Source organism: Osmerus eperlanus, chromosome 18 (assembly GCF_963692335.1).
Source record: "Osmerus eperlanus chromosome 18, fOsmEpe2.1, whole genome shotgun sequence".
NCBI lineage: Eukaryota > Metazoa > Chordata > Actinopteri > Osmeriformes > Osmeridae > Osmerus > Osmerus eperlanus.
In genome coordinates, this window is record NC_085035.1 from 5,685,277 (window position 1) to 5,710,492 (window position 25,216).

Genomic DNA, 25,216 nt, shown 5'->3' on the forward strand with positions numbered 1-25,216 from the left:
GCATGCATATAATCAATAGTCGAAGTTGTAAAATGAGATGTGTTGCCATGGAAACATTTGAAGTAGGAAATAGAATCTCTTCCTACACCAATTAGTGTAAATAGTATGTCTACTTCTAGTAGCAAATGAGAAGATGAGATGATGTCCTATTGGCTCAATCTATTAGCAGAAGCTTTGAATTGAGAATCAAAACGGCCACTGTATATTTTTTACATATTTTTTAATAATACAGAGTTGAAGACATTTCTTAGCTCGCCATATAGAACATCAGAAACCGCAATAAATACCCGGCAGCACCTGTAGAGTGTGAAAGCAGATACAAAAATATAATACCTACTATTTCTAACGTTCATATTTTGTCAAACGAGATCAATAGCCTTCGATCCGTATGATTAGTACAGTATTGTACTGTGTGATAAATCGTGCCCTTCACGAAAAGCCCTCTGACACCAGTCGCGTGACAATTCAACGGTAACTTTACTCTTATTGAACTCCTTGCTATTGTCAGCTTGGCTTAATTGTGGCATTTTATTCCTCATTCCCCTTTACATTTCAACAGCATGACGATACGAACCATGTATCAATGTACACAATCATACAATTCCACTTAAATGTATGGGACAGACCTGAAGCTCTATTATACTCGGAGCGATGACTGTCATAGTTTGCATGATACCTAAGGTAGGAGGGACCTTAACTAGGGCATGTATTGGCAGTATCCATGTCAGTCTCCACACAAACAACTGTACATTGTAAACAGGAGATCAACTGAAAAGTGTCTGTTTCCGTTGTAGAAAACCATCCAGGCATCTATCCACACGGGAATGTACACAGCAGACACTGGATAAAACTGTCCTCAACAGTTTCCACAGATATTGCAGATAGAAACGACAACAAAAACCTTAATGTTATTACTCCAAAAAATGTATTTAGCTGCAAACACATTCGTCTACAATACTTTGAACAGTTCACTGCATTAGAGTCTTCACGCTCACATACTTCCAGTCCGCTACAACATGAAGCCATTTCCCATTTCTAATGGCAGGCTTCCTTTCCAACGTCTCCTCAAACATACCCTGAAGCTAGCTTTGTCATTTACATTTCCCTCAAACGCTTTCTAGTATTTCAAATAGGTGTGAGGTAAAAATGCTGGCAAAGAATTGTTGCAGACACAATCAATTTAGGATATATTGACAGTGATTATTAAACCCAGTCTTTGGTTATACCTTAGGAACATTACAATATATAAATAATCTCAAAATTATATTAAAAAAAAACGAATAATCAAGCCCGATATCCCCTCCATACATGATAAGGCCACTTAGTTAAAACAAGACATGCTGGATCCCTCACGAATAATGCACAGTTCGTTATGGCCGTAAAGCTTTGAACAGGGAAGGTTGCAGGTCAAGCTTGTGTGCGTGATACACGGGAGCGGTCGGAGCACTGTGCAGGACAGAGTAGGGTGCTGCAGAGTGGCACAGTCCCGGTGCTGGGGGGGGAGGGTCGAGGCTGGTCTGTAACGCTGGGGGCTCCGGTCAGGCCTTGGAGACGGTGGACAGAGCAGAGCGGGGCAAGTCCTCCTCGTCCACACTCAGGTCCATCCTCAAGCTGGACTCCTTACGTCTGGACCGAGAGAGAGAGAGAGAGAGACAAAGAGAGAGAGAGAGAGACAAAGAGAGAGAGAGAGAGACAAAGAGAGAGAGAGAGAGACAAAGAGAGAGAGAGAGAGAGAGAGAGAGAGAGAGAGAGAGAGAGAGAGATAGAGAGATAGAGAGAGAGAGAGAGAGAGAGAGAGAGAGAGAGAGAGAGAGAGAGAGAGAGAGAGAAGCGGAGAAGGAAATGAAAGCAGAGTGTTACTTCACAGGTTTTTCCCCCGGAGGAGTCGAGTGCCACAGTGATCCATGCGCACACGGCCGAGCCGCCCCCGCCCCCTACTTCATCTGCAGGTGCTGGTCGAGGAGCTGCCTCTGCAGGCGTGTGCTGCTCTCCCTCTCCTCCGCCAGCTCCCGCTGCGCGTGGCGGAGCTTGGCCTCCTTGCTGCTGGCCTCCTCCTCCACCTCGTTCAGCTGGCGCTTCAGGGAGCGGATCCTTTGGGTCATCTGCACACAGCACAGGGGTTCAAAGGTCAGCCGTCTCATTCGGCGGAAACATTCCCGCGCCCCCGTGTCGGCCGTCTCACGGCTCACGTTCGAAACCGGAGCAAACACACACGCACACACACACACACACACACAGTGCGTGAACTGCACTGACTCAGTTTTTCTTTATTCGATTTTGACGCTGAACTCGTTTAACAAGACTCTCTAGTGCCCCCCGATGGTGTAAACGTGACTTTCTTACCAGGTCCTTCTGCTCCGTAGCAAGCTTGTGTTCCTCCTCTATTTGGTCTGAGAGCTCATTGATCTTCCTCTCCAGCTTACCGATGGTATTGGTCAGAATCACTTTATTCCTGCAAAGACAAGGCATTAACACACAGGGAAAGGCACAGGAGAGGTGCTTAGTGATGACATATAAACCCAACACACACACTGACCTTTCCTCCGTTCTGAGTGTGTTCTCAAGCTCCTTGAGTCGAACCTCGGTCTTGGAGATGACGTCATCCTGGACCTTGGAGTTCTGCAGGTGCTCCACCTCCATACGCACATCACGGATCTAGCACAGACACATACCCGTAAAGTCAGGCACAAACACACACACACACACACATTCACAGACCCTTACCGTGTGATCAGGAGTGTCTATAACAGGTACACGTACCTGTCTCTCCAGCACGTCCTTCTGACGTTCCAGCTCGTCGCTCAGTTCCTTCTCCTGGTTCAGCTTCAACTGGAGCTGTTCATTCTGCAACCAGAGGGGGAGGTGAGACTCAGTATTCGAATCCCAAATCTCAACCCGAATCCGAATCACATGGGGATCGATGGGGAATTTGACTCGGCGATTCCGTGTTCAGGCGGCGCGCCGGTGGGACACGAACCTGCTCGATGGATCTCTTGGACTTGGCCGCCCATCGCAGCTCACTGTCGTGCATCTCCTCTAAGTCACTCTCCAGGTCAATCATCTTCTCCTGGAACAAGAGGGGACACGCGACACACACATTTATGGGCCTTTCGAGACACGTTTCGAATCCAGCCTGGAGCTTCGAGTTGAAAAGCGCCAACACTTCTTCCGCGTCGTCACGTAGAAGCTCAGATACCCAGATTAGCATGCATACTGGTTGGTCTGTGTAAACGTCTATAGTTATTCCGCGTACATCTACGGGGGAACGGCGAGTCGTGTTTTCATAGGCGGCTACTAATAATGAGAGTCTATAAAAGCAGGCCCAATTGTGTCGATTTTAGATTGGAATAGCACTTGATTGTTTTATAGGATTTGCATCCTAAACACTGCATTAACCCCCCCAAAAAATCTCCATAAGTGCGGATGGAATTTCCGTCATTTCACATGCGGTGATGTACGTTACGTGCACGGGTTAGAGGCAATCGTCTGGTTCTCTAGTCAGTAAGCCTGTAATGAAGCCTAGTAACTTACTGTAAGTCGCTCTGGATAAGAGTGTCAGCTAAATGACTAAAATGTTCGTACACTGCCAACCGAGGTGTCAGTCCTGCGGCCGTCCGTCCAGGCGAGGACGGAGGGAGGGGGGAGGAGGGTGTACCTGGGCCTGTTTGAGCTGCTTGCCCAGGTCGTCCCTGGCCTGGCTGGAGCTCTGCAGCTCCATCTGCAGGTCGTCCACGGTGCGCTCGGCCTGCTTCCACTGCAGCTGCGTGCGCTCCCTGAGCTGGATCTCCTCCTCCAGGGTGCGCTCCTTGTCCATCAGCTTGCCCGACACCTGCACGCGAGGCACACACCCAACAAAGCTGTTCACCTAGGGTTGGGGGGTTTTCCGCTCACGGAAACCTGAAAATCGGCTCCCCCCCGGATTACGCCGCCCTCTCTATCGCGAGGTGTCTTTTCGGGGCGACGTCGGAAAGCTCGTGGATGACACGTTCACACAACTCCCGATTTCGATTAATTATCCCAATTCTGGATGCTGCCCCGGCGACAGTATTCATATCACAGTAGGATTAGACCCGGTAGGACCGACCTCTCCCTGCAACCTGCTGACGACCAGCTGGACCCTCTGCAGTTCCTGGGTCTTCTCCAGCAGGCTCTCCTCCAGCTCATCCACCCTCAGCTGGGCGTCGGCTCGCAACTTCTGCTCCAGGCTCAGCTCTGCCGAGGCCTGGGTGGACCCCTGCAGGGCGTCCCCCAGCTGGGGTGTTGCGGAAAACACAGCGATACCGTCACACACCTAGGACTCCCAGGCCCATACACATAAGGCAAGTGGGGGCGTCATTTTTGTCCTAACTTACCTCGGCCTCCAGTCTCATGATGGTGGTGCTGAGGGAGGCGGTCCTCTTGTCGTGCGTTCCCTTGTGCACCTCCAGTTCCTCCAGCTGCCTCTCGGAGAGCCACAGCTTTTCAGACAGGGTCTGGGAGTGCAGCGTCTGTTTCTCCAGCGCCTCCTACAGGAACCCAGGGGGAAGACGCGCGTTATTAGGCGCACAGGGATGACTGAGGGTTTCTCCTTCGCTGGATGGTCGATGACGGGGAAGTCGCGTGTGAACGCGCGCGCCGCCTGCGTCCCAGCGTACCTCGGCGTCTTGGATTTTGTTCTTGAGAGACTGCTGCAGGAAGTTGAAGGCGTACTCCTGCGTGTTGGCCTCCACCATGACATCCTTGGCTTCCTTCAGCTCAGCCTGAAAACCAAACAAACACACACATTTTTGGGGGCTGTCATTCTGACTCTGAGGCATGTTAGCCGAACCGCGTGAGCTTCAATTTGAAAAACAAAACAAAACATAGAGTTGGATAAGCTGAGCTCTGAGTCAGAGTGGTGGGGGTGAGGTGTCTCTGTACAGTACCTCCATCAGCCTGAAGCGTTCCACCATGGCGACGTTGTCTCTCTCCAGCTCCTGCATCCTGTCTCTCGTCCTCTTGGTCTCCCCCTGCATCTGGGCGTTGGTCCTCAGCAGGTCCTCGTTGTTCACCAGCAGGCCCCTCATCTCGAAGCGGATCTGGTTCCTCTCCTTGTCCATCTCCATACTCTCCGCCTCCAGGAACTGGTTTCTCTGGAGAGGCACGGCGGGCTTGGTCAGGGAGCGTGAAGCGTGTCTGTGCGTGGTGCGTGTGTGTGTGTGAGAGAGAAAGTGCGTGTATGTTTGAGGTGTGTGTGTGTGTGTGTGAGAGAAAGTACTGTGTGAGCATACATGTTTGTTTGGAGGAACACTGAATTCGCTATCACACAGCGCCCGGAGTTTAGAGCATCGTACCTTCTGGCAAGCATCCAGCTGCCTGGTTAGCTCCTCTATGTAATCCCTCTTGTTAGGAGCGGCGAAGGTGGGTCGCGCGTTGAGAGGATTGGGTATCACCTGTTACGATGACAAGTCAGTCACCTTACTGTGTGGACAAACTCAGATGATTGTGAGAGCTTTGTCAGCAGATATTCAGTATTACATCTGACAGACTATGCTAAACTGTGTTTAGCACACAGGGGGGTCATATGGATGAGCGGTTTAGCGGGCTATTAATCAGAAGGTTGCCTGTTCGATTCTCGGCCGTGCCAACTGAAGTTGTGTCCTTGGGCAACGCACTTCACCCTACTTGCCTCGGGGGAATGTCCCTGTACTTACTGTAAGTCGCTCTGGATAAGAGCGTTTGCTAAATGACTAAATGTAAATGTAAACTGTATGTCTAGGGTTGTCACAGTACCAACATTTGTACCAGCGAAATTGAGTTAGAAAGTTCCAGAATCTGCATGAGGGTATGTTCCTGGTACTACCGTAACTTTAGACATTCTGGTATCGTACATTTTTGGGGGTTTGAGTGCCGATTTGGTACCAAAGTACCGGTACTTTTGAAAAACAATGTATGTCGAGTACAAGCCTGTCTGAAGTGACCTACAGTGACCTCTGTGTGTCCGGCGGGCTTACCTCGTTCCTCCTCCGAGACAGCGAGTCGTAGGCTGAGAAGCGGGTGCGGGGGGCGGTGAGGGTGGGGGTGAGCACGGGGCTGGTGCTCCTGCTGTTGTACAGGTTGTACTCGGAGTTGACAGGAGACGACCTCCCTTCCAGCGACTGGGGGGGGGGGGGGGGGGGGGGGGATGTGTTGAGTGGAAAGAGACCCAAGAAAAATAGTACAGTTACATATCATTTACATTTTTATCTATGTATAATATATATTTAGCTTTTTCCTACACAATTGGAAGTGCACCGCCATTTTGCATATTCACATGCTTATTCACAACTTGCATAATATATGTACACCTTTAAGTATGTTTGTATGGAAGTACACTTTGTGAGTATACTTTAAGTTCGACAGAGAGGAAAGCAAAGGGACAGGAAGAGAGAGGAAAGGAGAAGAGAGGAGAGATGGGTTGAGTGGAGAGGACCCTGAGTGGCTTAATTCCATTTGAAACATTGGTGTCACACTCTTTTTAGATGCACAATATTTCACGAACTGTGTCCAACCTTGTAGTCTGCCATCCTGTACACGGGGTTGTAGTCCATGGAAACAGCCGTGGCGTAGGGGCTGTTGAACACTCGCGGGGGACTGTCAATTCCACCAAACTGGAACACGCAAACAAACAACGTTTCATACAAAACACGTTAAACACGATGTGCAGTGGGGGGAACGTGCTCGGAAAGCGATTGAAGAGAGACACGGACAACGCGCGAGCCAAACGGGACGCGTCAAACTGGTTTCTCCCCAGCAGATGGCGCCGCGGGACGCTCAGGGCGGAGTCCAGGTCGAAGGTGGCTCACACAGCCGGAGTCGGGAGCTGCTAGATTGACCCCCGCATGTTGCCGTTTTCCAGCCACTCATGATCGCGCACACGCACACACACTTGATCTAGTCTGGTGATAACACACACACGCGCACACACACACACACACACACACGCGCACACACACAACCTGTCAGCAGCTCTGGCTTCCCTCACCCTGTCTGACATGGTGTCCCAGTCTCTGGAGGCCAGGGACTCCAGGGAGCCGCGGTAGTTTGGCCCGAACCTGGAGCTGGCGCTCTCCCAGCGGGACACGCGGGGCCCGTTCTCCCCCGCCGGCCCATCTGGATCCCGGGAGCCGCTCCCGATCATGTCGGAGCCGAGGAACAGCTGATACTTGGGGTTGGGAGGGACTCTGCGAGCGGGCGGCTCCTCCTCCGACGGCGGGCTGTCGGGCTGCTTGTTGGGATCAAAGTCGGATTCCTGCGGGAGGGGGGACGGGGGACGGGGGGGGACACACGCACACATCATGTGAGATGAGATGGAGGAGAGATGGGAGAAAGAGCGGGGAGAGGGGCAAAGAGGGAGATCGAGACAGAGGAGAGAGCGAAGGAGGATGGGGGAGCGGGAGGGAGGGAGGGAGGGGGGGATAGCGACGCATGCACGGCGTAGCGTGGCGCGCGAAGCTCCTACGACGGTGCTGTGTTCTCCGCTGGGAGACATTTGCGGGTCGTGTGAACCAATGGGGCAGGCGTGCAAGAGTCAACATACTGTAGAGCACACACAAAGCAAGCCGACAAAACGTCATCGGGCGCTGCCCATGCAACAACGACAAAAACGAGACAAACGAGTAATTAGTCACTAATTGATTCGTTTCACACATGACTCATATCATGCCGCTTTTTGGACGCCAAGCTGCTGAAAGGACGGGGGGCCGGTGTTTGTTAGTAGCTGAGATGCATGGACGGACGGGCGGATGGATGGGCCATGCTGTTATCGTCTTCATGCAGGGTCGTGTGCAAGGCTGGGGGAGTGGAGGGGGGGGGGGGGGAAGGGGGGCGGCCTTGTGCGCCAAAAGCGGTCAGTCAGTCCTTGGCTGCGTCGCGGAGCTGCCGCCGCGACTTACCGAACCCATGCCCGAGTCTGCCACGGAGCCCATCTGAGAGTCGGTCTTCTGGGTGGGATCGTGTGCGCCCCTTCTGTGCGCCGAGTCAGCGAGAGCCCTGGTCTCCTTCAGGGAGGGGGTCATCTCTCTGCCCGGGGGGGGGGTCAGCATGATGGAGGGAACGTGGTTCTCGGCCGCGGTCCTGACACCGCTCTGGGAGCTGATCTCTCCAGGGTTCACCCCCCGCCTGGGGGTCGACATCCTGGCAGGCTGGCTCAGGTCGGGCAGAGACACAGCGTGGGGGACGAGTTGGGGACTCCCGGGGGAGCTGGGAGTGCAGTCGGGACCAGAGAACTTGTGGATCAGTTCTTTGATGCTACCCGAGCGAGTCAGGAGAGAGCCCCTGGCCAGGGCTGTCTTCCGATTGGTCCTCCAGGCCCGCTCCTCCTCGCGCTCCTCCGCCTGGCTCCGGTCTGGCCGTGGAGGGGAGTCCTTAGAGGGGTCGTCCTCGGTGTTCGTTTTGTGCCGGTTAACCACATTCCCTCCTAGCTCTGCCGTCCCACCATTTGCTTCCCTCCTAGTCTCTTTACTGGGTGTCTCCTAAGAGAAAGATCTTGTTTTCAGTAAAACACATTGGGATAAAGGTCGACATGCAAGACAGTCTTCTGGCCTGGTTCTGATTGACGGCACAGATCTGCCAAGAAACCCTCTGTGACTCAAAGGTCAATGACAGAAAGGCCGAAAGCTCAGATTTTTTATCAAATCTCCTGCCTCCTATTCTGTCTCCACACTCACTGAACGCAACTGATCCGACTTACACCAAAACACACATTCCCCCCCCCCCCCCCCCCTCGCAGGCATTACAGTCAATATCTTAATTGGGGAATAAAAATGATATTTGGAAACGGTTCCGCGGCTCGACGCCTGGTGACACGCCTGTCTGTCAGCGTCACATGCGGTAAACAACCCTGACGGAGGGCCTCGTGGCAAGATGATGACATCAGCCCTAGACGTGATCGTATTCCCCGAACAAATCAATGGAGTTGGCTTACACACACACACACTGCTGCTGGGTGACATTCAGACGGATCAATCAGGCGAGTCTCCCCCTTGCCTCTCTCTCCCTCTCCCTCCCTCCCTCTCTCCCTCTCTCCCTTCTCTCCCCTCTCTCCCCTCTCTCTTCGTTTCCCCGAAAAGCCACGAGTAGGGCCCCCCGGAGCGACGGCCCCGGGGAGCGCTCATGCGGAAGGCCGACGTTAATGCTCGTGTTAGTTTGCCTAATGTAATTGCATCAGCACATATTTCTCCACTGCTTAGAGGGATCACGGCGACACGTTCGCGTTATGCAAAGCCTTGCTCTCCGCGAAAGAGCGCGCGCGGGGGGGGTTCACAGGCTGGCCAGGCGTGGGTACTGGGACACAGCGGCATTGTGGAGAGCTGGACACAAGTCCCCACAGAGGGGCGTCCACATCTGCATGTTCATGTAACAAGCACTCCCCCACACACACTCATAACAACCCATCATCACACAGACATGCCCGAGCCCACAAACACCCATGTACACACACACACACACCCCATTTCAAAACGGTGGCCCTGCCGAGTGCCGACAGAAGGGCCAGGGCCCCCCCCCCTCCCCCCAAAAAAATCGAACGCATTTTCAATGTCACCTAAGAGCTACTAAACCGACTGTCAATTAGCAATCAAATAGTGCAATCATGCTAATGCAGCTTATAAAAATGAAATGGCCAGTGTCCAGGTTGGGCTGGGGCCCGTGGAGGGTCTAATCCTGGGTCTCGCCAGGACCCCCTTCCCCAAGGGAGAGAGGGCTGGAGGCGGAGGGACGCCGCAAGAGACTCTAGCTCTCTCTGGGGGTTAGGATCACCGCTTATCGCCGGAGGGGTATTTACCATGTTTACAGACCGTGCGTGGATAATCATTTAAGCCCCATTTTAATGTTATTATTTTCTACACTAGCCCTTGAGATCATTTGCTGACTGGCATTTTTGGGTGAATAAACCCCCCTAAAAAGGACATGGTTAGCTCACAGTTAATTAGCTCGGTGGGTTGGCGTTTGTGACGGTGGAACACTGTGGAGATGCTGCATTGCCATGACCATCCATAAAGCACCACTTCCTCCCATTATCCAAATGGCAGCACCGGATAATACCATGCCAACAGTCGCAAGCAGCCTGTTGCTATGCCAACAGAAGGTCAATAGCATCGCGGTGCTGTGTCTGCCGTGAAGTACGTGGCGCAAAGGATTGAGGTTTAGGGGTGAAAACCGATTCCCATGACCCCCCGCCTCCCCCTGGAAGTGACATCATAGACTAACCAAGGCCTCGCTCAGCCCTGCCCCCACCAGGAGAATGCTGGCCTCCAGCCAATCCCAGTGAGTCACCCAGAGGAAGGACATGCATCTGGAGCCCTCCCGCGCCCACAACTCATGGTGCCTCTCTGTCGATCGAAACACAGTTGTCTGTTTGTCTGTCTGCCTGCATGCCTGTCTTTTGTCCTGACACGCAGGACTCGGTGAGACAGGCTAAGGGAGACGATCAGACAGACAGGCAGACAGCCCCTTGGGCGGATAGCTCGTGGAGGAAACACCGGGACCTCATTCCGGAGTGGCGTGGCAAACTCAGACATATGGTGCGGAGTTTTAAAATACAGACTGACCCAGATCTGATCAAATCCCCAACACTGTCCTAGCGTATGTGCCTTAATTGGAGAGGGGGGCTTATTTCCCATTCCTCACTTCTCCCCCATTATAATCCCCCTTGCAAACAAAAAATACAACATTCGGCAATGTCTCCTCCAACACAGATGGCTTGTCATAGTTCAGGGTGCTTGCTCTCTACGAGAGCAAAATATGTCAGTGTAAGAGGTAAATGTCCAAAATGAAGTACTAAATAATTAATCAATTAGAAGGAATAGTGTACTGTTTGACAGGCACATATCTTACAGGGGGTGAAACTTCGAGGAACTTTAGCACCCCGGCAATCTGCTTTGCAATATGGCCCGCTATTTGTCCTTCTTGTAAAGAACATGGACGAACCACACCACACTTGCTGAATCCTCGAGGGCTATTCGCGTCATCTTCCGCGTGTGTGCGCTCGAGACAGTACGACTATGTGTACCATGCTGTACACTGGCCAATCATTGGACGTGTAAGATCTAGATCGAGACAAGTCTGAAATCAGCGCGGGAGGACGGGAGTGGCCCATTTGCGGCGCGTTCCTCGTCAGTCCCGTTTTACCCGTTGTGACAGGAGTGTTTTTGGGACAGCCGAGTTGGCAGATGTTGCACGCAGCTCACGGTGTACACGTCTGTCTGCGAGGGACGTGGACAACAGCTGGATGCTCTCCTGTCGATGCGGTTACGGCGCTGGCTTCTCCACTGTAGACATACTGGAACTGTACCAGCATCATGCCTCTCCCTGCCTTCGCTGTCAGGAGGGTTTGTCGTAGGTACTTTGTGGGCTCGTCCAATGTTCCCGACACAGCACAAGACGTTAGGCTACCTACGGACTACTACCTATGGGCTGTCTGTGAGCGTGCTCAAGGGTGTTAGGCTAACAGCAAGGCTGTCCAAACCTGCTCCTTGTAGGTTGTCAATCCAACCACAGTTGTATCAAGCACAATTTAGGGCTGCCAACTCGCACGCATTGGCCACGAGACACACGCATTTAAACCATTTCACACGCTCTCACGCCACACCTTGTATTTCTCACGCTGAGAAGGCAACGCCAACCATGTAGTCCTGCTAGCGTTGTAAACAGTAATGGACGAGGCGCAGGCACACGGAGTGAAGCAACATAGACGCGCGAACACCTGTGAAAACGCGTCTGGGGGGGTGGGGGGGGAGGTTGCTTTGTACGCAGAAACATTTTTGGTTGGCCCCACCAAATCTCACTCCAAGGTTTTTTGAAAGGTTGGCAGCCCTGACAATTCAGCTTGTTAATTGGCTGAAATCGGTATGCTGGGCTAGGCCTGGAATGAAAAACATTCAGGGGAGTGGCACTCTGGGAGCAGGGTTGAGCGGTGCTGGTATACGGGATGGGAAGATGGTTATACTGGTAGTGGAGAGGCAGCTAAACCTGGGGGGGACGTTACCATGTTGTTGTCCTGTTCGTACTCGCTCTTCCCCTGCATGTTGCCGCTCAGCCTGCCGGAGAAGTCCCGCAGTCTCTGGATCTCCTGGCGGTATCGGACGGCGTCTTCGCTCAGTAGCTGGTGGAGGGCGCTCAGGGCCTGCTCCTGGAACACCAGTCTGTCGGACTGGACCGCCCTGGCCGCGATGGATGCTTGGAGCTCCCTCCTGGCCCTTAGGAGCTTCTGACACACACACACACACAGCGCTCCTCATTAGCACGCTAGCAGGTTACACACACAGGGCCGACCGTTGGTATGCAACAGTCTAACAACAGTCTAATCTAGGGTGCAAAGTGAAGTGGGCTGAAGCAGAGGAGAGAGGCGAGGCGGTCGCGTCAAATAGAGTCAGCTGTAACCGTGTACTTACAGTGTGAGTGCCTGAGTGTGGGCTTCTCTGCAGCGTGCTGACGACTTCGGCCTGCCGTTTCTCCAAATCAGACAGCTCACCGTTCAACAGCCTTCGTTGCTCTTGAATCTTTCCCAGTCTGAAACAGACAGAGCATAGCATATGTCAGAGGTGGAAGTCTAGGACAGCAAGCCATTCAAAGGGCACACTTGTCTTTTGCCTTAACTGTTTGTGCTTAATGTGGCCTCAGTCTAGGTACATTTCCCTAATGACACAAAGTACACAGTACAGAGGCGAGAAGATAAGACAGATACCGGTAGGTTGTTTTATCATGACTCATGAGCATGAGCTTTCAAAACGAAAGGTCAACAACATTCAGCATTCAAATATCGAAAATGAAAAGTGTGTTGACGCAAGACTGTCACGGACATCACACCATATCATCCTCTTCTCTCGACACATCGGAACGGCGCCTTATTTTCGGCTTTGAACGCAGTTCACAGTGTCTCCACCAGAAGGCAGTATCTTATCATCTGTCATAGCTGAGTGGCACAAACAGGACAGCAGTGCGGTTTATGAAGAGGGACAGGAACATCTCATTTGAGAGAAAGCTTTTGATGAAAATGTATCAGGAAATTAACATCAAATTTCAAAAGGGCCACTTCTTCGCAAATGAAAACAATTGAACAAGAATCGAAAATGGCCTGAGGGAAAAGATATGCACATTTTGTTGATGAGATGTTCAAGTGTGTGTTTCATGTTCCGCTGGCTTGTGTATGTGTTAATATTCATACAGAAAGGAGAGTTTCCCAGTCATGCTATCAGGACCGTTGAAGGGCTGTTGAAGGAATAAACAATGTGTTGCTAAATGACTCCATCACACACAAGACAAAAAACTTGATTAGCGTTCTTGCTAATGATGTACGACTAGATGGAAATTAAATCATTTTATCTGAAGAATGATCAAACGCGCGAATCTAAGGGAAGCAATGAAACAAAATTGTACGTTTCTCTAGTGGATTTATCACAAATGATGCCAGGCAAACATATGGCCGCGTTAAAACGTAGGGCCGGACTAAAATGATAAAAACAAGGTCAGGCTAGATATTGTGTCTAATTTCTGGGAAGGGTAACTACTATTCACTGAAAGACAGTGATTACAAATAAAAATGGCCTATGTGTGTGAGTGTGTAAATGTGTGAGAGAGAGTGTGTGTGTGTGCATGTGTGTGTGTGTGTGATAGTGCCTGTACAGCTCCAGCCCATGGCCTCCAGTGATTAGGAGCTCGGTTTGACAGCATCGATGGAAATCTGTTGGCATCTGCTGAAGGGATAAACATAAAGCAGCGAGCTTGTGAACCCTCATTAACCTTTTGTTTATGTGGCTTTGGAAATGAGGTCTATCCCAGCATGCTTAGTGTATGCCACGGCAGATTCACACACCACACATTGCCAGCTGTCAAGCTTTTCTGATTAGGTGCTTACAAATAGTACATCATTATCAGGATGTATGGAACAAATACAGTTTTTTTTCATAATTATTGGGGGGGGGGGGGGGGATTGTTAGGTGTTTTTAAGTGCATACTTCAAAGTTTCACAGAATCCCTCCTGGAGTTTTTCATTTTTTTAAACCAGTGACTTTATATTACATTACATATTATTTGTTTAGAATGATTCACCTTACAATAACAATGGCTGAGTAGACCAATATTTGATGGGGATTGCTAGCATTGTTTGTCGTGAAGTTTTGTATTTCTACAGCAGATCACCATTTTTGTGAACATCAACTCCAGTTCTTGTCCCCATATGATAGTATTCAACTGCTACTGCATCTCAGACATCCATTACTTCAATTGCCAAAATATTTTCAAGCACTATCATGTACTGTATCTGTGAATCATGCCCTGACACAATTGTATTTGGATTCCTTGGGCTGGCATTGCAGCTGTCTGGACAACCGACGCCAAGGCTCATCAAGGTTTCAAAAGCTTCAACTAATAAAGCAAAGACAGTATAACACAATAGCAACGTTTGAGGAGCAGAAACAGGTCTGGGGCAGTTCTCTCATTGTGTGTTGTTGGGGTGATATCCATGCTGTGTACCAGGCTTCGAGGGAGGTGCACACAGCCGTTTCAGCATTGTCACCCAGGCTGTTAGTTTTGGCGAGCCACAGCATGTGTTGCATAACTTCGCTGAGGGGCACTGTGTATCCGGGGGAAAACCAAGAAGGAGCTTTGGGTTCAATTTGGGTTCCTCCACATCCACTCCAGGGCTGAACGTTGCTTAAAACCTTGTCAAACGCAGTTGTTAAGAACCCACCGTGTTTCTATGTGGCACACAAATGACTTGAATGGGCGCTTGATCTGATTCGTTGCCCTCTAAGCCTTTCCATCTCGATTCGGTGTTCACGAGAAGCGAGCTGTGTTTGGACGAGGTCGACTTGAGGTGCAGCGAGTTTGGACCGACCGTATCGGCGGAGAACCGTGGGACCGACAGACACTGAGCTGACAGTCAGTCAGCTTGGGTGTTCCAACTCGCCACGCCGGAAACAGGTCTGTATCAGGTGAGGATGTAGAGTGAATCCAAAACACCAGTAATCAGTCATGCTCATTTAGTCTACGCTTCTGTATCCAAAGCGACATACAGAGGCGTTTCCGGCAAAGGAGTCATTCATTGACGGAAGAGATCATTCAGATTCACACATTCAGCCTGGTAAAGGACCTACTCCAACAAGAGAGAGAAACATCCACCAGGGTGATACTGTTTCGAGGGTGGCCTTAACTGACCAATCTGTCAGGTTTGGCCCGTCTGTGCGAGATTTGTGAACAGCCAATCGGTGCAGCAATGGACTGAAAGTGAAAACAGGAATGTCCCTTCCTGTCATTCTGGAGTCTCTCGCCCATGTCAAGTAGTACAATCCCAAAGTGTTTTCGAGAACTGTTAAAATGATTTAGTAAAAAGCCGTCGGTCTGGTTTTGTGTGCACCTCACACACCCCACTACACTACATACAGTCCATGATTCCCTTTAAACCCAGGGTGTATCAATTTACCAAATAGTCATCTCCCGAAAAAAAAACGACAAGCACCAACAGGAGGCTGTTGACGATAGCACCGGAGCAGAACATAGTGTTGTCACGGAAAATACCGGCATTCCCATATAAAAGTTAGCATGTCAAGGCTTAGATCCAGCACTCCTTAATTCATCTCCAGCCAAAGGATTACAATTGTGTCAACCAGTCAGCACCTAAGACATCTCTTGGCATGACTTCACCCAGGACAATTTAAAGAACATCCGTTGTGTAACAAAACGTTATGTCCACTGAATTCCGTAGCCACAGCCTAGTTTCCTCACGCAAACAGGAAGCCACTATATACAGTACCAGTCAAAAGTTTGGACACAAACTTTGGAAAATGTGTCCAAACTTTTGACTGATACTGTACATTGTGTACTTTATAAACTGTCACCCAGCTATTGTTTTCACCTCAACTAGACGGTATAGTACCATTCATGTGTCAAACTATTGAACCTGGCACCTGCGTTTTAGCATCACATCACCATCATCTGTCCATTGTAGAGTTGTTTCATAGAACGGAGGGGTTTTGATACACAGTAGGACTGACTGAGGCATTAACTTACTGTTGCAGCAGTCTGGTCACTTCCTGTTTGGTCTTCTTCTCTATCTCTCTGAGGTGAGGGATGAATTCCTGGCTCTGAAGGATGTGTTTTCCCAAAGCCTCTATGCTCTCATGGCCCTCTGGACTCTGATAAGAGACAAGGACAATAAACACATTAAGGAACCTCTCGCACACAATAAAGTATCATTACTTTACAGAGAGAATAGTCTAGATTTCTATTCATGCTTTTGTAGCATATGTAATAAATAAATCAACAATTAAATGTCAGTTTTAGAAGCTATTAACCTATATATACAGTACCAGTCAAAAGTTTGGACACATGGGAAAATGTGTCCAAACTTTTGACTGGTACTGTACATCCATTGGCCCCTGGTAGAGTGTGACTGGTGGCCTAACATGATGTGTCTGCAGGCCCGTAAGCCAATAAGCTCCCAGTCTCAGATCAATTCTCTGTTTTTCGCTTTCCATTTCTAACAAATACCTGAATTAGCATGGATTTTTGGAGCAGATGCGACTCATAAAAAAACTAAACTGAAGAGATTCCACAGCTTGATTTAAAGCCTGACAAAATGTCAGCGACAACGTCAAGCGGCCTGTTTCAAATTCTGTAACTGAATGAGCTGGCGCAGGACTACGAGGTTGATATCTCAGATTGTGGCGATAACCAGTCTGAGAGAAAGGATGTTTTAGTAAATACTTAGTCTGCTGTCGATTTCACTTCAGAGTCACTTTACCACAACTCCCTGACAAGACTGGTCTAAGCAAACAAATAGATAGCAATCTCCCTCTCAACACTCACTACAACAATCTTCCACCCTGGCTCTCACTACAACCTTCCAGCGAAGCTTCCAGCAAAGCTGCGAAGCTGAAAATCCTGTGAACCCTTCACAGTTCATGCGTACTAAGCAGGGGTCAGCACATTTAGGACAAGATGGCTGTTAGTCATTGCAACATTTTTCTATTCAGACTTAACAAAATCAGAACTAAATTGTGAGCAATGAGTCAACGGGCTTGAAGAAACACTCTGAAAGCTAGGAATTCAAGAAAGGCGTTCTACAGTACCAGCCAGAATTATACTTTAAGTGAAGAGCTCATGGTTTTTGCCTCTCAATTAACCTGTAGGTCAGTAGGAAGTGTGCTGCGAAGGATGTTGACTTTGTCTTCCACTAGCTTGCTGAGCTTCACCAGGGAAGATGGCAGCTTTCTCTGGGACCCCGTGGACTGTGTGGAAGAGACACAAGATATATCACACTCTGGTCACATGCACATGAGCCTGTTCTCTTGCAGGTTCCCTGGCCTACTGTACGGTGACGGGTGACGCATCCCGTTTGGTCCGTTCGAGCTGAGCATACGGATCCGGCCCTAGCGAAGGGCGAACCTGTTGGTTCCGCTTCTCCGCATGAGAAAAGCTGCCATTTGTAAGGGACAACCAGCAGCATTCACACAAGACAGGCCAAGAGGTGGTGCCGGGTGATGGCAGGAGATAGATAGATCAGTACGACAGTAATGACAGGCCATCAGAGCGTCACTGCCGTGTCTGATTCAGGTACAAAGATGGGTGGTATCCGATTAGTCAAGTATGTTTGGAATGCTACAGTACAACATCAACTAACACAAACAGCTTCTCAACAGGTACATTGAGGAGGAACACAAATCTAATCAGTGATTACGAAAACAAACTGATATCATAATGATGGCCACATTAGAGGGGACCCAAACAAGGACGCTGTGGAAGTCCAGTGATTATAATCCTGTGAGTCCTGCGGCCATCTTTAAAACAGACAGTCGAGCACATCCTTTACATTTTCGCTTACACCACCGGTGAGAAACCGCGCAGACGAGCAAAGGCTGCCTAAATCATCAGAGGGACAAAGTCAAACAGTCAGATTGTGAAAAGCAAACTAACTGGAAGATAAGTCGGTAGGAGTTTGTACAGTAACTGTCATAGACATTTCCCTCAGGGCTGTTGACTGGGTGGTATTTTTACAGTCAATCCCAAGCATCAACAAGAGTACATTCGGAGCAGTTTTGTCCGTCTGCTGTATTTTCTCTACAACTGGAGAAACAAATCAAGAAACGTCACAAGTCTAAGGTGGATACTTACGCATAAGTCCGAAGAAAACAGCGAAGACATGGCGAAAGAGTTGAGCTGTCCTAACTTGAGCTGGTCTGTCTGGGAGGGAAACGGGCGGTTTGTTCTGCCTCTCTGTTAGTGGGGGAGCCCTGTTGCCGTGCGCACCGGCCTGACCTCTGCTACGACCCCATTGGCCTGCATGGCTAAGCTCATCAGTGTATGTGTGTGTGTGTGGGGGGGAGGAGGGGGAGGGCAGGCTGGGCTGTGTCTGCCTGCCTGATTGATCAGTATGCTCAGTCCCCCTTAGTCCCCCCTTACTGTGGAGGAGGTTAATGTGTAATGCCTTCCAGGTATACAACACTGCTCATAAAGAAAACATGAGATGGCTGATGATTCATAGCCAAATCTACCCCCTCAATAAGCTCCATCGCACGTTCTGTCGTGTATCGTCCCGTAGCTACGAAGAATGGCTTTTCACTACGGCAGACGTTTTAAGTGGTATCTCCTTAAGTGGGTTACGAGAGGTCGGAGCACAGCAGTGCTAGATCAGGAGAGGCCCCAGGTACTGGAACTCTGGGCTGCCCTGCCCAGGGTGGGGCAGGGAGCAGCAGTTTGGCTGTCTGGCGGTGGCATGGGGCCAGGGAACTCCCTATTAGCATGCAGGGCGGGGCTGTCAACGCTTTCCCTCTCAACCGCTGGGCCTCTCTGATAATACAGACTTCGATTGCAAAATGCCAATAAATCGTTCACTTTAAACAGCTTCTCAACTCACAAAACATCCAACCCTTATCTCATGGGGCGAGTCAAGAGTTTCCCCTTTAAGGTAAACATTGATTGTTCACTCGGAAGAAACAGCCCTATTTATAATGACTGATACAGTAAGTGATTGCACTGGCTGTTCTCACAGTCGTAGGAATGTAGGTCTGACAAGATGAAACTAAGAACTAAGAAAATGCGTGTTTGTTGTTTTTCTCAGAACTGAGCTCTATTTTTATTTTGTGACATGAACTGATGTATCATTATAGTCCAATATAAAAAATACATCAGCAACTACCAAGAGACAACCTCCCACCATAGATGTTGTGATGTTCTCCAGGGCACTAGCTCACCATGAACGGAAGAGATATGCCGGATGGGTCGCCTCTGCCAAACCTGGAACCTCCTCTAGCAACCAGGTGTGTGTTCACTGACTGACTGACTGTCTATCTGTCTGTGTTTCTCTCTAACCCCCCCCCCCCTCTAACACTCATCAACTATCAGTTCAAACAGAGCTCCATCTCCGAAGAAAACAGTGGACCTGATCAAAACTCCCCACGCATTCTTCTTAGTCATCTCTGAAATGAAAATGTTCAGGCAGAAACATGGCTGAAGGCCTCCACGTTTGACTGCAGAACATTCCCCATGATTCACACCATGATCCACCATTTTTTTCCCAATCTCTCTATCGGTTCCTTTGACATGTCAGCGTCAGATAGTATGAAGACTAACCTTCACTTAATCCCATCAGTAATGCAAGTGTACCTAGACTTGAGGCTTTCGTGCATTGGGGATTATTAACTAGAGTTTCAAAGGCCTTTCTGGTAACACGCTTTTGTTAGGCTAAGCCTTTTGTTGCTTCAGAGTGCATAGTATGGACGGGTGTGGAGTCGAGAACGACAAATCTTCGGAGATCTGGGCCCCCGAGGCCTAACAACGCTCAACTGCATCCAGTCTGCACACAGAGAACTGGCAGACAGCAGTCAAGTCTCCATTACCAGTCAACCATGACAGCCTGTAAAATCATTAATGCAGAGCATGCTGCAGGTCTACGTGTCAGTCAAGCTGTCCACAGTTAATCTCATGACGATAAGAGAAGAAACGGCTAATAATACAGCTAGCCTCACATGTGGTAAAGCGCTCCCTCATTGCTTGCTGATATAGCGAATAAATATTGATAAGGAAACCCTTGCAAAGTTTCATCAAAACCGTAAAAAAAAAAAAGAAGATCAATGATCTTCAATGAATTAGGCTGTCAATTAATCAGTCAAGACTGACTGATTGACTCATCATCAGTGCTCTGTGCTGACAATTCGTCACCGGTGGTCCTTTGTTGCTGTTGAATTAAACCACATGCTGCCACATTCCATCTCGCCTACCTGAGATCCTAGTCATAATACAGACAGTCACAAGATAAACCTGCCAACGTGGGCATACCAGTTTGATAACGCCCGGTGACCAAATGTTTGACAATGAGACAGGGTGACACCGTGCGTACAGTAACGCAAATTCCTCCGCCATGACTTTTCTGCCTCCACAGCGTGACTTATCCCAGAGGAATTCAGTCCTGCCATGCCCCCCCCCCCCCCCCCACACACACACACACACACACTACCATCCCTACGTTGCCTGGCAACAGTAAACATTCATTATGGTGCGCCCCGTGCTGTTAATTCCAAACCAGCATGACGCTGGCTATGGATGTCTATGGATCTTAGCGCTGTAATCTGGGTGTAGCCACAGTAACTCCCAGAGCCGAGTCTTCCAGCAGCCAATGAGGAAGGCATAGTACACCGGATGCCCGCTCTGGGAGAGCTATAGGAGCACAGAGGCACCAAGGCAAAGTTCGGGGCGATCAATAACCCTCCCACCACAAGTAGTTGTTGAGTGGGACAGACTTATCCCACACCCTCCCAGATACCAGAGGGCCGTTCCACCAATGCAAGCTCACAAACACACAGCTGTAGAATAAGGTGTGGCTATCTGCCTCCAAGTTACAGGAAGAAGGAGGAGGAGCCTTGAGATAAAGATGGCATTAGTGTACAGGTGGAGTGACACACAGGAGTGTTTCTATTCTGTAGGAAACCTGAAGGACAGGCTAATACTTATGCGATGGTGAGAACATCCACATACAAATGCACACACTGGAATAACATGAGTAGCACACACGATGACAAAGTCTAGACAGGGCAATGCCATGTTTTCACTAGACGAGCCTGCTGGCAGATCCAAGCAAGGTTGGATCTCATCACCTTCCACACTCCCTAGAAAGCTCCACCCGAACCTTGTTCCAAAACAATGATGGAACTGCCAATAATGCCAATAATTAAAGCTACAGCAACTCTCTCAGATACCAAATTGCAGCTTCAAGGAATTTCAAAAATGCATCTTTATCAGTTAGACCACTGCTAACAATTATGAACTGCTCGAAGGAACACATTAAGCAAAATAAAATAAAATATCTTAACTTTTTTTTTTTTTTAAACATCCTTAGATATGAAATATGTGAACCAACAAGGCATTGAAGTTTCAGACTCATTAATTTAATTGTTGGTTTTAACACGCCAATCAGCGTCATCATAATTATTGTAATGTAGTCAAAGCAGTTCCAAAACAAACCTTCAATGACAAAACAGGTGGCAGGTGTGGTACAACCAACCTTCACCGGTAAGATGCGCTGAAGGTAAACATGGATAATGGAAGGCTATTAAAAGAAAAAGTACATTCCAGAACAACATCTCATTTGAATGCTGAGAATGCCATGTAGTAGGGGTGGGGGAAAAATCGATTCACATATGAATCGCGATTCAGTCTGCTAGCGATTCAGATTGATTTACAAATTTATGTGAATCGATTTTTTTATTATGTTTTTTTCTATTTTACGTATATATATATATATATATAGAATCGATTTTTTTCTTGAAGCGATTTTTTATCAATTTGTGACCCCAAGAATCGATTCACCCCCCTACCATATAGGTTTGGCTATGCCTATGTGTCACCCATCATAAAACATCTGTCGGTCTGTCACATCCTTTTGGTCGTAAAGGCGCATTTGGTCTTAAGTAATACAATCCTACTGTGACAGACCAGTATAGTTACATAATGTGTTGAGACAACAGTGAGGTGATCCCACTGTATGCAAGGCTACGGCTTATCGTAGCTGAGATAACAGAATGCCAACCTAACTTGTACCTACCTAACAATCTCTCACTCATTCAACAAGAGCAGGAGATAAACTAACAGCCTGGTGATTTAGCAGGAGGGCCCAAATGTAAGATGTCACTTCCTCCTGGATACAGTGACAAGGTGGATTGGACAACGATCATCAACCGAAGCATTAAGCGACAGAAGGGATTTACAGGTGTCATTAAACTATGCTCTCGACTTGAGTGGAGTTACTTAGTTTACAGTACAGTAATGCTCCTACCCCAGCTTCCACCGTCATTCGTACATAAAGTCTACAGTATATTCTAATGTATACTTCATATTGTACATTTCCAGAGTGTCAACTGTTTTTTAGACAACCGATGCGTTTCTGATGTGTCACAGGAAATCCGACTTTCTGTCAGATAAATGATATGGAGAAAAGACATCCTGTGATGATATGGCCAGGTGCTGGCACGCAATAGCCGGCTGTTGGGTGTAAGTCGGCTTAGCTAAAATACTTGCTTGAGGAAGGGGATGGAGGAAGAGGGAGGTAAGTTCAACTGACCAGCAGAAGAACTTTTGCTGTAAAGCCTCAATTACACCAGTGGGACAAGCCCACCTAACTCAAGAAGGTAACTTCTTAATAACCATGTCAAAACAACAATTACCCTTTTTCTCCATTGTTCTACATTTTATTGAGCTAGGCCTCACATTGTTGTACACCCAAACAACACTGATTCTAATGGGGCCAAAATACCACATATTCTAATGGGATAGTTAATTGGTGTTCAGAGTTTGACAGAAACTCAATGCCAGAGGTCAAAGGGCAAATCTGGGTGTTGGCCATACCAAGCCGGTGACGATCAGACAAAGCAAGTCCCAGCACCACCAATGTTACTTAGGAGACTGTTGATCTTATGTTGTGCCGAGACCGGAATCTACCTTGATCCTGATTTATTGCATAGCTCAGCTCTATGGTAACTGAGGTAACTGAGGTATCAAGGAGTGCTAGCTGTGTGGCTAGAGGTAAGCCTGTGACCTCATCGGAAAACAGACTTCCTGTGAGAAAGAAGTACTCGTTTTATATCAACTCCTCAAGACCACGCTACCCAGGGAAAAGTGTGACTCCATACAGAGTCCTTATCAGAGCCCAGAGCACAAAAACAGTATTAAAAGCTGCAAATTAAGCCTCTTTGTTAATTGTCAGTGAACTGTGACCTGTACTTGCATCCCAAAACTAGTATCCTTTCAAGCAATGTCCTTAATGTTAATATCTTGCCTATTGACAAAAAAACTGAAAAGACATTGGGTCACTTCTAAACTAACCCTTGTCCTGTCTTAATACAGTATTTGTTGAGACTATTTTGGTTCTAGCACTAGCCAGCTATTGCAGAAACAAGCCATATTCAAGACCAGCTGGTTGGTTAACTCCCGAAGGCGAAAGAGAAGAATGCAACTTTATTCCATTAGGAGAGCCATTCTTAGAGACCCCAATACATGCTTCATTGCATTGTTTTTGTGGAGAAAGTACATCATGTACATGCACGGCTAATAGGCTATATATTTTACATCCTTTACTCTCACGTGGTAAGTTTTTGTTTATGTCTATCAGACAGTAGGCTACAGAGCTCGGACTACGATTTATATTATGTTGAAACTTTGGAGTATTTATTACTGTAATATGCAACACATTTATACATTGATGTACACGACTAACCTTGACACAATTATTTTTTTTCTTCACAATGGGATATGAATACGTTAAATGACGGAACATAGTGAGAATTCGCTAGAGGTCAGTTATACATTCGGCTACAGAACATAAATGAATGGCTGTCAAACCTGTTCATTACAGTGCCAGTCAATCGAATACAATGTAGTAGGCAACAGCGTTCGACTAGTGATTAGAACTAAAATTCTTAGTTTTCATCAAGTACAGTTGAATACAAAAACGCATAATGGTAAGAATTCGTTTTTGGCTTACTTGTCACTGCACGCGTCCAGGTTCAGTTGTAAATTGAATCCTCGTGGTGCTCAAGTTAGTTTAACTTGTGGGTGGTGCACCTGCTTTGAAAGAGGGCGTTGACACCTGTATTACAGTGTTCTGTCAAACACTGGTCTTACCGGCTTAGGAAATTGACAAAGAGTTCATGTACCGATTGTATAAAAAAAAGACACGAAAACATTCATGATTTAATGTCAGTTGTGTTTCAAGGAAGTTGTGCCCTTCTCAAGGCCTCCCTCCCACAGAAACGGATATTTCCCAGGCCATGTTTGGAAATGTCTCTAGTCTTACAAAAAAACAAACAATTCCAAGAATGTTTGACTCCAGTTAACCCTTATAAAGAATCGTGTGCTCAATACTTTTGACTCATCTAAGTGAATAGATGAGATATTATTAAATCTTTAAAAATATTTTCTTAAATATGTTTCAGTTAATAAAAGCCAAAAATCACCTGCATGCTATTTGGAGTCTTTATTTATCTATAGAAATTGAAAGCTGTAAACGGAATGAGTAAATTGCTATGAGTCTTACTGTTACTATATAAGTAATAGAAACATTGGGCATTTGGTCATTCTCCTACACACAGATGTTTGAGATAGTAGATGGAGGAGAAAATCAGGGATCGAGTCGTTTAAGTGTCACATATTGTAATAGTTTATTCACTGGGATTTGAGAAAGGGGTTGAAGACATCTCAAAAACAAAATGAAAACCTCTTGTGACGCTTTGTTTGCTTGTGGGAGGATTGTTAATACTTACACTCGCGAACGAGGGACACTGGCCATGAAACTGAGAGGTAAACATTCTCACAGAACAAGCATACCGCATTGCTAGATAAACGTGTGGCTCACACTTGGGTTCCCCGCACCAAAGATGACAAAGTATCAATCCCTACATCTGCCAAACACAGGAATACACAAACCACAAGAACCCCACATCTTTTCAGCAGTGCACAAGATAGTATAAGAGTTACTCAACTAAAGGAAGGCCACAGTCCAATTGAGCAACCTTACAGCCACGCCTGACATTCCACTGTTAGACCGTTGGCTGTCTGACTAAACTCCAAGACTAAAGTACTTGAGTACTAGGAAATAGAAAGGAAATGACATTGATAAAGTATAAAGCCACTTCTGGACAGTTAGGTTCGAGAGAGACTGGGACCTGTGTGGCAGGTACAAGTACGAGAGAGCATGCCTCCACTAGGAGTGGCACCAGATCGAACCTTGAGT

The 25,216-nt window shown here is 48.1% G+C and overlaps 1 protein-coding gene across 4 annotated transcripts; it reads right to left on the minus strand.

The window, feature by feature from the left end:
- Window positions 1-203: 203 nt before the first annotated feature.
- LOC134038583 (cingulin-like protein 1) lies at window positions 204-24,140 on the minus strand. 4 transcript variants are annotated; one of them, XM_062484051.1, is made up of 21 exons: window positions 23,969-24,140; window positions 17,121-17,225; window positions 16,006-16,130; window positions 12,390-12,507; window positions 11,984-12,202; window positions 7,893-8,471; window positions 6,983-7,249; window positions 6,510-6,608; window positions 5,973-6,116; window positions 5,313-5,411; window positions 4,905-5,111; window positions 4,635-4,739; window positions 4,353-4,505; window positions 4,085-4,252; window positions 3,656-3,829; window positions 2,978-3,067; window positions 2,761-2,844; window positions 2,537-2,655; window positions 2,344-2,452; window positions 1,939-2,102; window positions 204-1,626 (listed from the first exon to the last, which is right to left on the minus strand). In XM_062484051.1, exons 5-21 carry the CDS (start codon window positions 12,020-12,022, stop codon window positions 1,539-1,541), a joined length of 2,688 nt encoding a protein of 895 aa, XP_062340035.1. In that variant the 5' UTR covers window positions 12,023-12,202; window positions 12,390-12,507; window positions 16,006-16,130; window positions 17,121-17,225; window positions 23,969-24,140; the 3' UTR covers window positions 204-1,538. The 4 variants fall into 4 exon arrangements, with proteins under 4 accessions (XP_062340035.1, XP_062340033.1, XP_062340034.1 ...); XM_062484049.1 differs by having other exon boundaries at window positions 11,984-12,205; XM_062484050.1 differs by lacking the exon at window positions 17,121-17,225 and having other exon boundaries at window positions 11,984-12,205.
- Window positions 24,141-25,216: the final 1,076 nt, after the last annotated feature.